At 37.5% G+C, this 17811-nt stretch overlaps 2 protein-coding genes across 5 annotated transcripts in view; both read left to right on the top strand.

Annotated features, from left to right (window-relative positions):
- LOC109852751 (protein scalloped) overlaps positions 1-8942 on the top strand; it is a 140087-nt gene extending 131145 nt beyond the window's left edge. For 3 of the 4 annotated variants that reach the window (XM_020424200.1, XM_020424199.1, XM_020424201.1), the window contains 5 exons: positions 4881-5036; positions 7217-7432; positions 7560-7792; positions 7876-8110; positions 8198-8942. In XM_020424200.1, the coding sequence (XP_020279789.1) occupies positions 4881-5036; positions 7217-7432; positions 7560-7792; positions 7876-8110; positions 8198-8311 (954 nt within the window). In that variant the 3' untranslated portion in view covers positions 8312-8942. The remainder of the gene's footprint in view (positions 1-4880; positions 5037-7216; positions 7433-7559; positions 7793-7875; positions 8111-8197) is intronic. The other variant, XM_020424202.1, reaches the window with a different exon arrangement.
- A 5354-nt stretch (positions 8943-14296) lies between these two features.
- Positions 14297-17230, top strand: LOC109852760 (arginine--tRNA ligase, cytoplasmic). Its single transcript, XM_020424220.1, has 8 exons — positions 14297-14418; positions 14558-14704; positions 14810-15026; positions 15115-15539; positions 15624-15765; positions 15857-16116; positions 16197-16389; positions 16481-17230. The coding sequence occupies exons 1-8, from the start codon at positions 14380-14382 to the stop codon at positions 17053-17055; spliced, it is 1998 nt and encodes a 665-aa protein (XP_020279809.1). The 5' UTR covers positions 14297-14379; the 3' UTR covers positions 17056-17230.
- Positions 17231-17811: the final 581 nt, after the last annotated feature.

The raw sequence follows: 17811 nt of genomic DNA on the forward strand, positions 1-17811 counted from the left end.
ATCGAGTTTATTTTTAAAGCCGCATGCGAAAGAAAAAAAAGACACACGTGAGATCCGAAAACGCGTGCGAAGTCTCCAATGTGTTTTTTTCACTTGATAATCTCTTATAAACAATGCAACGTTCGGTCGAAACACAATGTCAGCTGCGTCGGAATAATCGAAATTCTGTTGCAATTCTCTTGCGTTTCCCACCCCCTGATGGACAGCGGAGCACGACGGTTATATTAAATCGCGATCAGCAGTGCGCGAGCATTAGCCCGGGCAGTTGCGGAATCATTTTCGAGAATAGGAAGAGAGAGAGAGAGAGAGAAAGAGAGAGAGACGCGCGTATCGAGAGGAGCATTGCTGCGGGATAAATCACGCGTAAAAATGAACCCAGCCCGTTTAATCAACAGCTGAATTATTAAAGCGATTCGCGAACAATTGCGCGCCGGTTAATAAATCAAAGCACGGCGGTGCAATCGGCGGTGCCTCCATTTCGTCGATGGGTGGTGAAATAGCGAGAGACAGAAAACACGAGTGTGAGAGAAAGAGAAAGGAGGGAGAAAGGGAGAGAGAAAGAAGAAAGAGATAGAAATAGCGAGTATTGTTTATACAGGATCGGTCAATATTCGAAATAGAAAAAAGCGAAAAAAAACAAGTCGAGCGTGTAAATTAACCGTGCGATTGCGCGCCGACAAAACTCTCCCTCCCTTGTTGGAAGTACAAAAAACAAAAAAAAAAAAACGAAGAAAAAAACTATCCCATTTTAATTGACGGCGATATAAAACGAAATTTTTGTTCGGATATTTCGCGCAATTTCGACGCGCGGCTATCAATAACTAGATCGTTAGATGTGATTGGTGTCGATAGCGAGCAAGCGAGCAAAAGAGAGAGAGAGAGAGAGAGATTAATAAATATAATTTATAACTAATTATCGCAAACGTATTACGCTCGCTTCTCCTGATCTAATTAGCGATATATTCGGCGATTCGGGAACACTCGTGCAATCTCCGAAATAGTTTGATTTTTGCGATATAATACCCCAATATTGTTGTAGAAACAACGGAGATAAGAGAGAACGCGCGTCGATACTTTCCGAACTGTGTGTGCGAAGCAATTCGGAGGACGATCATTTTCGCGAATAAACTCTCAAGGCCGACAGATATGACGATAGAAAACTTTCCGTTTAATTTCGAGCGAGAGCCTCGGAGCTTTTGTATAGTTCAGATCCTATTAGAGAGACGAACGATGATGACGCGATTCCTCTTGATTTCACTTTTCTATCGCAAGAAGAACCTTCCTCACAAAGGTAATTTCTAATATGCGCGCGACACGCACATTACGGCAACATTTTTTCACATATCTCTCTCTCTGGTTTTAACCGTTCGTTTATTTTTTGCAAACGCGCTCAACTCTTTTAAAGGTCTCGTTTCCTCCTTTCTTCCTCCTCCCATCTTCTCCCCGGAGAACGTTTCTGAAAAAATGCCAGCATTCTCAAGCAATTTTAATTACGCTCGCGCGTGTGCGACGTCCGCGTAATAAGATGTCGTTTCCGCGCGCGCGGTTTCCGTGCCGCGATGCCATTTATGAAATACTTGCGCGGGTTTTCGTTTTTAAGCACGGTCAGCCGCAGCTGCAGCGACTGCAGTAGAGAGGCCCCCGCATACCGCGAACATTATTCAGAAAAGTAGCGGGCGCACACACGAGTCCACCGTGACGTAATTTTCTGGTTTTCGCGTTCGCGGGAAAAGGGAGAGAAACGCGCGCGCGCTTGCCGCCGCGGTTCTTTTGCCGCGAGGGAGTCGGCGGTCGCCTCTTGCGAACCGCGCGCGATTTATTTATCCGGCCGGAAAGGGAAAAAGAATTTCGCGAACAAATGCTCTCTCGCGCTTCACGTCGCACTCTCTACGCGAATTCTCATTTTCGCGTTTATATAATTTTAATATAAAGCGGACGCGCGATTCGAAAACGCGCGGTAACCCCGCGTGTTAAAATATGCGCGATTGGACTGATAAAAATCCAGCCGTAAATATTCCACGTGTTTTTCGGGTGCAACTTTTTGGCATTTTAAACATTTACGCGGAGAGGGAGTAGCAAAAAGAGCGAAAGAGAGAGAATTTGGAGAAACCGAAAAACAGTAAATTTTTTATTAAAGTTTTTTTTTTTTTTTTTTACGCGCGAAATCTCAGTTGAAAAATTTCACCGTATTTTTCCGTCGCGTTCACGTCCATTATTTGCGTTTATGTTAACGACGCGTGTCACGTTTCATGCGAGGTTTGATTTAGCGCCGCTTTTGCTCTCGCGAATTTTCCACGCGCCGCCCATCAAACGACGACGAAGAGGGGTGTGAGGGTTACACACTCTCTCTGACTATCGCGGTCTATCGAGAACGTTCACCGTTTTATCTATTTTGGAAATAATTGCACCGGGCATTACGGCGTAATTAATTGTTGCGGTGTAAACGTACTCCCGATAACGGGGCAGCGGGTTGTGTGGAGCGGTTGTGGAGCGCGCGATATAGGGAGGGGTCGTGCGCGCGCGCGCGAGCGCGCGGGGAACAGAGGGTGTCCAAAAACGGGCGAGCAGCGTTTCAGAATGTCGATAAACATGTCCAACCCCGTTACCCGCCCGATCCTCTGCATTCCTAGCGTGTATTCGAGAGATGAAGGGCGAGAGAGAGAGAGAGAGAGAGGGAGAGAGAGCGAGAGACAGAGAGAGAAGGAGAGAGGAGAGAGAGAACGAACACACGGCAGCACATGTGGGACGAAGGGTGGAAATTAAAAAAAGCGACACGGACTGCACCCTCTCAATTAACCGAATTGATTTTCCGCTGCAAATTCAACGCGCGCCTCTCGCACAACGTGAACAACGGGGAGGGCCTGTACGAAATGGACTTTTCGCGGGTAATCGATGTCATCTAGCATTCATAAAAAATTACATTCTACTCGGCAAAATTCGCGCACCGCCGAAAATCGTTTTTTCGCAAATCGACCTTACCGGTTAGTCCGCCAATTCGCTTCGATGTATTACGTCAATTTCGAAACAACTGCGAAAAGACCATCTCTCTTTCCTGCGGTTTTATAACGCAATATATTTTTGGTTTTTTTTTTTTTGCGAAACATAAAAGAGGCAATCACGATATGACGTTCACGTGTTTCGATAAAAATTGGTGGAAAATTGGAAAGTACACGCGCATTTCAAATTTCTTTCACCAATCAAAAATCAAAAATACAAGAACGTTCTTTCATTTCAGGAAACGACTTACCGATGAGAGCGCAAAATAAATATTTAATGATTTAACTTTTAATTTGTCACGCACACACAGAGGACTAATGTATGTTCATCAGGTGCCTGTTTACTTGTTTTCAATAAAATTAAATTACACTTTTTTTCAGACGAAGATACAGAGTCGATTTTATGCACGCTGACGATTTCATTAAACGAACTTTCGGAGTTTCTCGCAAATTGATCGTAAAATCCGCAGAGTAACAGAAACACGGAAGCGGCTCTGTCTCTCTTGAAACACCCTATTTCGACGCGAACACGCGAGAGGCGTAAACAACGTCGAGAGCAAAATGTAACCCGTGATTTTCGGTCGCGCGTCGGCTAAATTCTTTATTGCATTGTTACGCGGGCGGCGCTTCATTCCGCCCGACCAGCACTCGTAGTGACTCCTCCATTACGGATTTATGAACGAAATTGAAAATCCCCGTGCCTTCGCGGGATGAGAGACAGAGAGAGAGAGAGAAAGCAAAAGAGAAACAGAGAGAATGACGGAGCGAGAAAGAGAGAAATAGAGAGAAAGAGAAAAAGAGAGAGAGAGAGAGAGAGAGAGAAGTGGCGAATCGGCGCGGGATGGGGGTGACGGTGGCGCACGGGCAATTTTCCGAACGTCACGGCAACGAACCACCTCTCGTTCGCCTCGTCAGCGATTTTCGGTCGGGCGCTGATTAAAACGACGGCTTTCCGATAAAAGCGCCGCCGAATTCCCGCGAATTTCTGTCGCAACCGTACTCGTCGCTCGCTGCCGTTGTTTCTGCAATCAACTGCATTGAGCGATCGCGATCGATTTCATCGTCCGGTGCGGCGCGCGATGGATGGGAACGAACAAAAAAAAAAAAAAAAAGAATATGCCATGGATCGGAGGGGGGAAAGAAAGAGGGACGGTAATCGCGTGTCCGGGAGCGGCAAATTGATTCGCATCATTGAGAATGTTACGAATTTATTCGCCAACTCTGTTGATTGATATCGCGAGTCGCGAATTCCTCGATTTTTTTTTTTTTTTTTTTTTTTTTTTTTTTTCGAGTCGCGTCGCTCTGTGTCCTTCCACAGAAGGGGAACACACGATCAAACAAAACGCGCACAACGCGAAATTCATCAAATAAATATACGCTTGTTTAAAGCTCGCGCGCGAGAGTTTTGCATTAAAACTTTTTTTACGTTCCAATTGCAAGCGCTTGGTTTGTTTTACATTATACGTTAAAAGATATTATTTGCTTGTGTGATTTTTGAATATATATCTCAACTCTCGCGAGTGACACGTTTTTGTTCGACCAATTCGGAGTCGATTTATTTCCGTCGATTAAGAATCGTCGAAACCCACACTCGACTGTGATTTGCAAATAATTTCGAAATACAAAGACTTTTTTTTTTTTTTGTGCGAATAAATTCGAAGTAATTTTGACAATCGAATCGACTCCGAATTTGTCAAGGAACTTGTGTCTTATCGCGTAATAGAGTTTTCGCGCGCGTTAGGAAAAATCCTACGACAATCCGAACAATCCCCAGAGTCGAGACTCTCATCTCTGGAGCTGAAGAGAAAGAGAGTCGCGAACAAAAAAACACAAGCATGCTTCTCGTCCGGACATTGCGTGGTAATCGATCTGAAAATTTGTCAGGATCATGCCGCCAAGGAGAAGGCGCTCCAGACAATGTCGAGTATGTCGAGCGCCCAGATAGTATCAGCTGGAAGTGCGATACACAACAAGATGTCCCCCGCTCTCGTGGGGCCCCTTGCCCTTCATGCTTCCACCCCTGTCTCCTATCCTGGAGCGGTAAGTCCTGATCTCGGAGAGGGAATCCCTTGAAGACACGTTCTCGTTTTTTTTATTTTTTTTTCTCTCTTTTTTTTATTTTCTTTTATCGGCTTTTCTCTTCAAAAGAGCCACGAGCTTTTAGGGTGAGACGACGAGACGAGCAGATCGTAAAATGCAGATTGATCGAGTTAATCACTGTAATGGAGTGGTTTTTTTTTTTTTTTTATGGTAAAATCAATTCTAAGAGAGCGAAATATAAGAGAGCGACTTTGATCTCTTCCGACCTGTAATTCTCTCTTATGTTGACTCTGCCACACAAAAAAAAAGAAAAAGAAGAAAAAATCCGACGTTTCTCGAGCAAATTTTCGGAGATGCCATTTTTGGGAACATTTCATTTCTCAGGAAATATCTTTTGGGGAAGAGAAAGCAAGTTTTTTTTTTTTTTCTTTTTTTTTAATAGCAAAAACTCATATGTTTACAATTGACTTTCGTTAGGAGAAGGACAGCTTCACGATTTCATTAATTGCGTGTGAATATTCATGTGATACGTTCTCTTGAAATATTGCGCAGCACGTGACATTTACTTACGCGACGTTACTTACGTATTATAAACGGACCGAAGGGTTCGGCGCAAAAGACAACGGCGCAAATGTCTCGTCGTCTTCGAGAATACGAACTTCCCGCATTATCGGTATCACTGTCACAGTTTTTGTGGGTCTCTCTTCTTTTAAAGTTCGTGACTGGTTCCTAACCGCTTCGCCCGATAACCGCTAATCCGCCTGCCGAAGGCAATCACTGTCGTGTGGCTTGTCGACTGAGCTATAAATTTTTTGTTTTGTTTTTTTTTGGTGCCTCGCGCAGAGTTTGAGATAACAAACGTGTAATTAAAATGTCACGTCACGAGATAAGGATTACGAGCGAATGTGATACTACTAACTTTGCCAATGCTCGCGCGTTCGTGATTAATAAACTCTGGTCGAGATATCACTTTCAGCTTGTACATATCTGTGATGCAATAAATCATTATTTAACGCTGTTACAAAGTAAAATCTCTTTTTGTGTATCAAAAAGTGTTCAGCAAGAGTAGGTAAAATTGCATTTTCGATATTTTTTATTAACACAACGCGCGATGCAGAGTCAAGCGATACAATCGGTTATATAGCACATTTTAAATTACTCAGTGATTTTTCTAGTTACTAAAATTGTTATGTTGCTTCTTTCTTTGCGTACAAAAAGTAGTCGTTTGATGAAAAGATAAATAAAGTGGACAATATGTGAATATACGTTTTCTGTTCTCGTTTCTTTCCGATTTTCCTATTCAATTTCGTTTTTCTTTCTCTGTTCTTGTTTTGTTTTTTTGGTCATCTTGATTTTTTTTTTTGTCATCTTTGTTTTGTAACTAATCAAAGAAAAGACATTTGGCAAAACGGGGGAGAAAAAATTTGTCTTCGCTATAAATCATCAACCGCGAACTTTCTTCTGTGCGAAAGCTTTCAAAGACTAACCATCCCTCGCACAAGCGACGACAACCCCCTGTGCTCTCTGCTACTACGCCGCCCCTGGGGGCCCTTGTTGTGTATTGTTGGATTTGTCCGTTGCTCTAATCTTGTACATATGTATCACCTGGGAATCATTCACACACACACACACACACGTACAACAAAAGTTTACATACGTTACACGCGTACACTGGACGTATCTGTATAACGAGAAACGTTATTGTGGCTTATCACAAACTGTCTTTCTTTCTCTTTACGTAATCATACGACTATTAGCTTATTATTATTATATTATTGTTGTTGTTGTTGTTGTTGTTCTCTCTTGTGTTCGTTCGTTTCGTTTTCCTGTCGCTTGTCCCTCGCCCGACGGCTCGTTGGCTTCCGAAAATCAAAGATTTTTTCAATTTTTTTTTTTTTCCATCAAAACAATGTGTAAGAGAAAATATTTCGAAAATAGAAATTAAAAAAAAAAACAAACACATGCTTTGATTCATTTTTCCTCGCTTACTTCTTTCTTCGTTTTAATTTTTAATTTGTTTCTTACGTATCCGTATATCTTTGACAATCAAAATCTATTTGAAATATATTTGACGATTAAATTTATTCAACAAAAGCTTCTTTCTATTAAATCAGATCGGCTCTAGTCGTTAATTGTCATGTGAAAAAAACATGTTAAATTAATCTGCGACGTGCTTCCAGCAATTTTGGCAGCCAGGTTTACAGCCGGGAACATCCCAAGATGTGAAGCCGTTCCCTCAGCCTGCCTACACTGGGAAACCGGCGACGGCAGTTTCGACCGGAGACATTGTCCAGGCGCAACATCCTCCGCCGTGGGAAGGACGCGCCATCGCGACCCACAAACTCAGGCTCGTCGAGTTCTCGGCCTACATGGAGCATCAAAGAGATCAAGAGATAGTGAGTAGTAGTGTAACACGATAAACGGAGGTAATCTCGATATGCGATCCACGTATGTCTCGACAGACACACGAGAAACAGAAAACACGGTGTATTCTCACATCGAATTGTTTCCATTTCTCTCTAGTTCCACAAGCACCTATTCGTCCACATAGGAGGTTCCGCGACTTACGCAGATCCGCTGCTAGAAGCGGTTGACGTCAAACAAATATACGACAAATTCCCGGAAAAAAAGGGCGGTCTGAAGGAGCTCTACGACAAAGGACCGCAAGCGGCCTTCTTCCTCGTTAAGTTTTGGGCTGATCTCAATAGCAACATTCAGGACGAAGCTAACGGAGTGTTCTACGGTGTTACGAGCCAGTGAGTTGACGCCTTCGATTGCACAATACTGTAAGACCGACGCGACGTTGGTGTGTACATAATTGAATCGTTTTGTGCGACAGATACGAAAGCAACGAGAACATGACGATAACGTGTTCGACGAAAGTATGCTCCTTTGGGAAGCAGGTGGTGGAGAAGGTGGAGACAGAGTACGCCAGGTTTGAGAACGGCAGGTTTGTGTATCGTATCAACCGCTCGCCCATGTGCGAGTACATGATCAACTTCATCCACAAACTGAAGCACCTGCCAGAGAAGTACATGATGAACAGCGTTCTCGAGAACTTTACCATCCTCCAGGTTGGCATGTTTTGTTATCGCGATACGTCAATGTGATCAATTAACGATACGCGTGGATTTTACTGACTCTTGTTCTTTCTCTCTCAGGTTGTTACGAACAGGGATACGCAGGAAACGCTATTGTGCACGGCATACGTGTTCGAGGTGTCAACGTCCGAACACGGCGCTCAGCATCACATATACAGATTGGTCCAAGACTAGCCTGCTTGAACCTGCTCGCCATGCAGCCATCCACCCCCATCAGTGCCTACCATCACATAAGAATCATCCATATGCGTACACACACTGTAAGAACAGAAATATGATACACACACATACATACATACATACACACATACACACACACACACATGCACGCACGCACGTATATATTGCACGCGATATGCAAGCGTGAATATATGCGGGTGTCGACACGCTTGTTACACACTTACACACGGAAATATTTTCGCGTCCATAGTTAGGTGAGTTTCGATAGAAAATATTCGGTCAATGAAAAGGAAAAAAGCTCTAGAGAAAATGTAAGTTCAATATAAACTACGAATTGTAGATAATATTACATCAATACATAATATTTATTTACAATTAAATGTAAATAAATATGAAATATTGTGTAAGCCACTCCTACCCCCCCCAGAGCGTTCGTCATCCGGTGGACGAGACTTCATATTCAAAAGATGAGACAAATTCAGACATAGAATAAATTATATATATATATATATCGTTGAATGCTCTGCAACGGTTCTCTCTCATTTCTCGATTCTTTGCTCACTTTTAAACTCTGTCTCTGTAACATTAAACTAAAAAAAAACAAAAAAAAAAAAAACAATTAAGATAAGACAACACGCGCTGCGAACGTTTTCTGTGAAACTCCTTAAAAGGGACTTTTTACACACAATGTACACGCAATGTATAAATAGAGTACTGGCCAGCCCGAGCTTGAGTTTGATTCAAAGTTTATACTTTTTAACAACTTATCGCGTCTTCGACGTGCGTACTTGTGAGAAGAAATTCTTCTAATAAGTGTGCGCTAGACACAAATGTCTCTTTAAGGTATTACACGCAATTAAATAAATTTTATAATATAAAATAGATATATAAATCGTACATAAACATATATTTTATGATCACAGTCATCACGTTTAATCGGCGGATCTCTCTCTCGCGCGCACACACACATATATATACACACACACACATACATACACAGTTTGTCGAGATTTTAATATAAAAAAAAAAAGAGTTACAATAAATATTAAGTTAGAATCGACAATAAATTTTCGTATAAAAAAACTACGTGAAAATATAAATATGTATTTAAAAAAAAGAAAGAAAAAAAGAAGAAGAAGAAGAACAAAGAAGCAGACTCTGATCTCGGAAAGGCATGGTACCACTTTCCTTCCCCCCAACAACATGATTTAGTATTATATAGTTTTATTATTAAATTAGACGATAGAGAACCGAGACAAGACATCCACACACAAATATAAATATATTATGTATAAGAATATATATGTTAAATATTAATGCAATGATTACGATTTACATTGTTATAAATGATCGTGTATAAAGTTGTCTAAGTTTTAAATGGAAATGGAGGTTCGACCGCGAGATAATAATAACAAAAAAAATGCCATTATACAATTTGTTTTAAGTTTTGCGAATTTACAACACATTTGCGTATTAATTTTCAGAATTAGATTGAAGAAAGATAAAAAGTATCGTGCGTCAGTATATAATGCGTTTCTTTAAGCTACGTCACAGAACTGCTTTTCTTATCTATATATTATATTCACATGCGAGATATTACACCACTACGAAAACCTTTTGCTACAGCCATCATCAACCTTCAATGATTCTAGAAAGAGAAAAATATATATACATATATATATATATATATACATATAGTGATCACTTTTATATATTTTTGAAATGCGATCTTTTTTAAAAAAGCACTCGCTAATGTGCAAACCCACCACTCTTATTAGGCAGCGACACTTAGGTTAGAGGGATGTGTTTGTATTTCTTTTGTATTTATACATGTATGTGTACATATGTATATATATATATATATATGTGTGTGTATATATATATATATGTGTGTATATATATATATGTATATATATACACGTACATATGCGTATATTATGCTCATATACATACATGTATATATATGAGATATATAAAATTATATATTAATTATTAAAATTGTAAAATATATAATTATATATAAAATTTATACGTATGAATACACATAAGTGTATAAATACAAATTGCCTTACTTTATAAATTATATTCTAAGTTCATTTTCTATAGTTCTTACCGATGAATGATTTTTTTCTTACTTAGTGTAATTTTGTTTGTTTTTATCTTTCTGCTACACTTATGCAAAGCGATATATCAGATTACATTGATTACAGATAGAGGTGAATAGTCACCGTTATTTTATAGTCACCGTTATAGCTGTGTAACTATGAGATAGGGATGTAGATCTCTCTCTATGAAAAACACACTCCTTTTAACATTTTTCACCGGGACATAGCGGAATCTATCTCGAAAAATGTAATAAGACATATGGCGACTTTGTGGTGGCACAGAGAGCCCGTCGACATTCGTTTGATACTTTGACTGCAATACCGCTCTGTAAAACAATTTCTGTGGAAAAAAAAGTATTTTTTTCAGAGCGCGTTGATAAACAATAATAACAGTGTTATGTTGTAAACAAAAAAACTGTTTCGTACTTAATAATGTAATTTATGCGTTTACATACACACACACACACACGTACACATGGACTTATACTTGCGAAATTTTGTTTTTTGTTTTTTTTATAAAATCGGTGGCAATTGTTTAAATGAGTAGAGGACCATTATATCCCGACAGTTGACTTATTTAATTGCATGTCTCATTTATAGATGATTTATGTGTAAATGCACACAAAAACTCTTCACTTTCATCTGAGCTTCATCTGTTGTGGTGTGACCGAAAAAAAAAACAAAACTTGCCTATCGAGCAGTGAAACGTTTAACATTTAAGCAAGATTAAAGCTCGTGTATATTTTATAAGAAGATAATATTACTTATATTGTGTATTCTTACTTTAATTAATTTTTACAGGACAAGTGGCAATGTATTTTGATCTCTCTTTTAGTCAGAAATAATGTCGCTTTTTATTTGGGGATGAGAAGTGAATTTACTATGTGGTTGACTGGAGTAGAAAAGAATTTATATTTAATCGATAGGTGAATGTGTTTCTTTTTTTGTTTGAGGAAAAAAAATTAAAACAGGCAGCTTTTTCGTACATACCTTTTACTTATTGTTACCGTTTTTCTTTTTTTGTTTTTTTTTCTTTTTTTTGTAAGCTTAGTGTTCATTTAAGAGTGAATCTCTCGGAGTAGAAAGAGCAAAAAAGGAAAAAGAAGAATTTATAAATAACAGAGTAACTTTCTATAGTAGTCTTTAGCGGTATATATACGTGTTTGTAACTCTCGAGAGCAAAGCAGTATTTTTCTCAAATGAACACTAGCCAGTAGTAATTCGTAACGTTGTTCTTTTTATATTATACTTATTATATCAAAATATAACATTGTGATGATAAGCCAATCACAATTGATGCATATCAAATTGATATTGTGACCACGACGATTCTATCAAAGTTTTTTTTTGTGATGATTTGCTTGTTGATATCCTAACTTTTCCATTTCTGAGTTTTCGTAATTTCAAATAAAAATTGTAAAAATGTTGAGTTTTCACATTTGTAACATTTGTAATTAACAAAAAATGATCAAGGAACCATCTCGTGGTTATACATCGAATCGCTTTTAGTAGTGTAACGCCTTGTTGTTTTCCAAAAAAAAAAAAAAAACTGCGCAATATCGTTGAAAGATACTCACAATTCGATTTTTGACCACGTGAATTTTTATTTTGTATGGCAATTTGAAACGAAAGAACGTGAAAAGAAAAGTGCGAAATTGTGAAAGAGGAGAGGAGAGCACCGACGGTTAATATTAACATTTAAACGCGTGTAATGATTTTAAAGTAAGTAAATTACATTTGTAAGAAAAGATTATGAAAATATATATTTATCTATGTCTTCTGTGAAGATAGAAAATAGTACTCTCTCACTATATATTGACGATATCAGAAAGCAACAACAAAACCCGATTACAAAATAAAAACCGATTACAAAAAAATTTAACGCAGAAGTTTAGACTTAAGGAAAGAGAAGAAAGAGACAACTTGTGCACAATACATATGATACGATCGATCTCGATTGACTCAAGATTTGTTAAATATCTTTGTACATATATATATTTACATGAGAAGACCATGAGAAATTGTTCAAGTTCCAGCAGCTACATTTTTCTAATAAGTATATCACTGTGTAAGAGAAGAGAAAATCATGTTGCTTGTGTAGCTCTTTGTAAATCCACAGTTCCACACTTCTAAACCAAATTTATATACGAAACTGTGTGTTAAATATTTTCATATAGAGAATATATAAAATTAATCTATTGATTGGTTATTGTAAATGCAATGTTTCGAAACGAAGAAAATTGCGTTTGTTTTATAATTATATAATGTAATAAATATATGTTATACTTATGCCGGCAATAACAAGGCATTTATTCAAAACAATTACTTACTGAAAACTCAATCATTCGCAAATCGAAATCAATTTCTCTAGTACAAAAATATTCAAAAGAAAGAAACACATACAGTTTTAATATACAGTGTATGTTTTTTTATAATTATACAATTTTGTGAATAGCATTACTTTTTCTGCTAAGATGAATAATTTTATTCGTAAAATTAGTTGGTTAAACTTTTGTCGGTATAAGTATAATAAAAAATACATTTAATTATACACTTTGTAGCGTAATTTCATATAATTTTACCAAACATTAATTTTATTTTTCTGTGTGGAAATATTGATCTGCGACAAATGTGCAATCGGCCTGTTAATTAATTCGAGAAGTCTCTGTTCCTTTGAAATTCTATTTATTCACCTGGAACTGCCATATCAAAAACTGAGCTTGAGTGTAAAGTTGACTAAAAAAAAAAAAAAAAAGAACCTGTATTGATCAGTGAAAAAGAGAGAGAAACAAGGAGATCTACCTGTATATTATCATAAATAAAACGAAATGAGGATCAAAGTAGTTGTTTTAACGAGTAAATAAAAAAATAAATGAAATGATATATCATTTAATTAGAGGTTTAAAAATATAATAGAACTCAGTATATGTACAGTATTTGAAAAAACATGTTTATAATTTGTATGGAGAAAATAAATGATTGATATAAAACGGAATTGTAGTTTTTCGTTTCTACATCATTGCTGTTTTTTTTTTACTCTTCGATATATAAAGTACCTTATTTTAGTTTTCAATAGATGTGTTGCTTCATTTTAAATTAGAGAGAAGACTAAAGCTCGATTTCTTCACACTTCCCGATAGCCTCTAGATAAAGATATACAAAAAGATATATTTTATCTTTCAGGTAAAGTTATCGAGAACTTATCAGAGGTGAAGAAATTGGGTATAAGAACAGCCAGGGTCATATGACAAACTGTAATAGCTTTTGCTCTGTAAAGGCATCCGCACAAACTCTTTCGCAACGCGTTACGTTACGTTAAATACTGGTCATAAATTTAGATTCGTACGTAATGACCTTTACCGAAAAGTCAATGACCTTTGCCGAAAGATCAATGACCTCTACCAAAAGGTTAATGACCTTTGCCAAAAGGTCAATGACCTTTGCGGAAAGGTCACTGACCTCTGCCGAAAGGTCAAGGACCTTTAACGAAACGTCAATATTTGAATATATAAAATATGAAAAAAGATTATGTGATAAAATATTTGAATAAATTTTCCGAAATAATATTTTTTTAAATAATTCTTTTTTCCCAAAAGAACATCTCAAAAAATGTTATTTGATAATGATATATTAATAAAAATATGTAATTTGGTACAAGTGGATGTAAATCCTGTTCGACATAAGTGTAAGATACAAATCAAGTCTCATGGAAGTGACCAATCACGTTGGTCAATTGGCTGACTTGACTATGTAATTAGTCAATTCCACGAGATCTTGGTTCAGATTTATGTCTTGCGCTCATTATAGAACGGGCTTTACACTTACTTTTGTAGATATCCGCGTTGGCGCTGAAACCAGCGGCCGAAACCGTCGTGAAAAATGAGATGTAATCGGCCACGTGGTTGTGCGCTTTTCTCACAGTATTTCAGTAAAATTAAAATCTGTTAAAAGAGCAAAATGGAGCTGGACAAGTTTGAGGAACGAGCATCTAAAGCGGTAAATTCTACATATATATGTATAGTTTTCTAAAGTTTTTTTCAAGTGCTTAAAGATGTATGATGAAAGTTTTTTATGTTTTGAGTCAGTTGAGAGGTTACCGCCTCCTATTTACATATTCAATATGTATATATTCCAGGAAGAAGACATAGCTTTTATAAAACAACAAATTCAAATGCTGCAAAACAGTATTGCGAACAATTCTTCGAAAATGACTGATGAAGAGTTTGACAAACTGCAACAAGAGAACATCAAGTTGAAGCACAGAGTAGCATTACTGAAAAGGGTAACGTTAGAATACTGAAGATATGTCAGCGCACAACTTAAGAGACTTTAAAACTTCATTTTGCTAACATATTTTTATTCTTCATAATTATTTCTTTGTACTTAGGCTGTAGAAACATCAAGTGCTACAACATTAAGTACGCAAAGCAATAATGTAATCAGTATATATGATACACTCTGTAAAATCATGGAAAAAGCCATTAAGGATGCTTATCCTGACTTGATTGATCCACCAATAATAGTAACAATTAGCACTAATCCCAAGTTTGGTGATTACCAGTGCAACAGTCCTATGTCGTTAGTTCCACTACTGACTAGTCCTGGTATGCGTCTCATCTTATTTCTAATTTTTATCAGAAAAATTAAATATTCATATTATAGATTGTATATATTTGTTTTTTTTTATTGCAGGTAAAAAAGTAATTCCACATGATGTTGCTAATAACATTGTATCTAAGTTGGAAGAATCCTCTCTAGTTGATAAATACGAGGTCGCAGGTGTAGGATTTATAAATATATTCTTAAAACGTGATTTTGCACAATCTACTTTGAGCAATTGGCTGAAGATTGGTGAAGTTCCTCCTCCTTATGTCAAGAAGAAACGAGTGATTGTAGACTTTTCTAGTCCCAACATTGCTAAGCAAATGCACGTTGGACATCTGAGGTCTACTATAATCGGCGACAGTATTTCTAGGTTATTAGAATATTTAGGCCACAATGTGTTGAGGATCAATCACGTAGGCGATTGGGGCACGCAGTTTGGTATGTTAATTGCGCATCTTCAGGACAAGTTTCCTAATTATTCAACTGTTGCTCCCCCTCTTCAGGATCTTCAGGTAATTATACACAATTCTATTATTTTATTTATAATATTTAAAACTTATTTCCATGTATATATCCAAATATATTCGGATTTTTAGGCCTTTTACAAAGAATCCAAGGCAAGATTTGATGCTGATGAAGAATTCAAGAAACGCGCGTACGAGTGTGTCGTTAAATTACAAGCTTTCGAACCGGAAATAACACGGGCGTGGAAAACGATTTGTGATATATCTAGAAAAGGTAAAAATATATCATTTTCATCAATAATATTTGTGATTATCGATTATGAGAAGAAGCGCTGTCTAAATATATTATTCTTGATTTGGCACAGATTTGGAAAAAGTGTACACTCGTCTGGAGGTCAGGTTGACAGAGCGAGGTGAATCGTTTTATCAAACACGCATGCAATCGATAGTCAAGGAATTAGAATCGAAGAACTTGTTAGAAGATGACAATGGCCGAAAAGTGATGTGGGGAGAAGAACGCACTGGAGTACCGTTTACAATAGTAAAATCTGATGGCGGTTTTACTTATGACACATCGGACATGGCTGCCATAAAGCACCGTGTGGAAGAAGAAAGAGCAGATTGGGTGAGTGTTGTTTGACGCGTCTTCTACGTATTGTTCTATTAAATTTCTTTGTAACATAATTTTTATAATTTATATTACAGTTGATATACGTAGTAGACTCTGGCCAATCTCTGCATTTTCAAATACTAGAAAGTTGCGCTAAGAGGGCAGGTATTCTCAAGAGCTTTCACAGGATGAATTACGTTGGTTTCGGTGTTGTTTTGGGCGAAGACAAGAAGAAGTTTAAAACGAGGTCAGGTGACACTGTGAAACTCGTCGACTTGTTGGACGAAGGTGATAAACCGATATTTCAATCTTATTTGACATCTTAGTTTTTTTTTTTTTTCTCGTTTCTAATGATCTAACGACTGTGTGTCTGGTTTAGGTTTGAAGAGAGCGCTGCAGAAACTGAAAGAAAAGGAACGCGACAAAGTGTTGTCCGAGGAAGAGTTAAAAATGGCTCAAGAATCGGTGGCGTATGGTTGCATAAAGTACGCCGACTTGTCGCACAACAGAAATCACGAATATGTATTTTCGTTCGACAAGATGCTAGAGGACAAAGGCAACACCGCCGTATACTTGTTGTACGCTTTGACGCGAATTCGATCTATTGCCAGAACTGCGAACATCACGCCGGAAGAGTTGCGGAAACGCGCACACGACACCCCGATATCGTTGCAACACGAGAAAGAGTGGAAATTGGCCAAGGTATTACTCAAATTTCCCGATGTGATTCTCAACGTTAGCAACACTCTGTATTTGCACCCGTTGTGCGAATTCTGTTACGAGATTTCGTGCGCGTTTACGGAATTTTACGACAAATGTTATTGCGTGGAAAAGGATCAAACGGGCGAGATTGTGAAAGTGGACATGGGTCGTCTGTTGCTCACGGAAGCTACCGCGATTGTATTGGAAAAATGCTTCGCTTTGCTAGGCTTAAAACCTGTTGCACGAATGTAAGAACATTTTTTTTTTTTAATGTAATTTGATTATATACTACGCAGATTTGTTTTGTGCGACACGCATCACATTTACTTCTTTTTTGCGTTTGAACACGAGAACGAAGGAAAACTGAGTGTTTATTCCTATTTCATTTTGATTTTGCGTTTTATTTATTTCACCAATTTTTTATACGGTGCGTATTAAATTATAAAAATAAGTATATATTATATATTGATAAATATATATGTATATTTTTAAAAATATTTATAAATCTTACTCTGCAACAATCAAATATATCTAATTTTTTTTCATAGTTGTCCCTTCTACTTCCTTTTATTGAAAACCGCGACAATCCGGTTTAGTACCGCATGCTGATATAAAACATCCAGCGATTTTTGAAAACCTATTAATTTTTTTTCAAGAGCAAAGAACTTCAAAATAACGTCTTAAAAAATCCAAATTAATTCTATTATGATGTCAAGTAATTAGACAAAAATTAACACAACTAGAAAAAATCAATAAGTGCCAATCATTGGAGGAGTTCTAACCGTCAGTTGCCCTATGATGGCGGATGATGCCGTAGTAGAGGGTAACAGTATGAGGGGAAAAGATGACAAGCAAGTTACCGACAGTGACAATAAAGAGTTCGTGACAAAATGGAGTGATATCACAATGAAAGGGTTAAACTGCACAATCGAAAAAAACACACGAAAGAACTCGGGCAGTAAAAGTTAAAAATATCACATTACAGACATTCTTTCCAGTTTATATTAA

Source organism: Pseudomyrmex gracilis, unplaced genomic scaffold (assembly GCF_002006095.1).
Source record: "Pseudomyrmex gracilis isolate BER0280 unplaced genomic scaffold, ASM200609v1 scaffold_35, whole genome shotgun sequence".
In the NCBI taxonomy this organism is placed as follows: Eukaryota; Metazoa; Arthropoda; class Insecta; order Hymenoptera; family Formicidae; genus Pseudomyrmex; species Pseudomyrmex gracilis.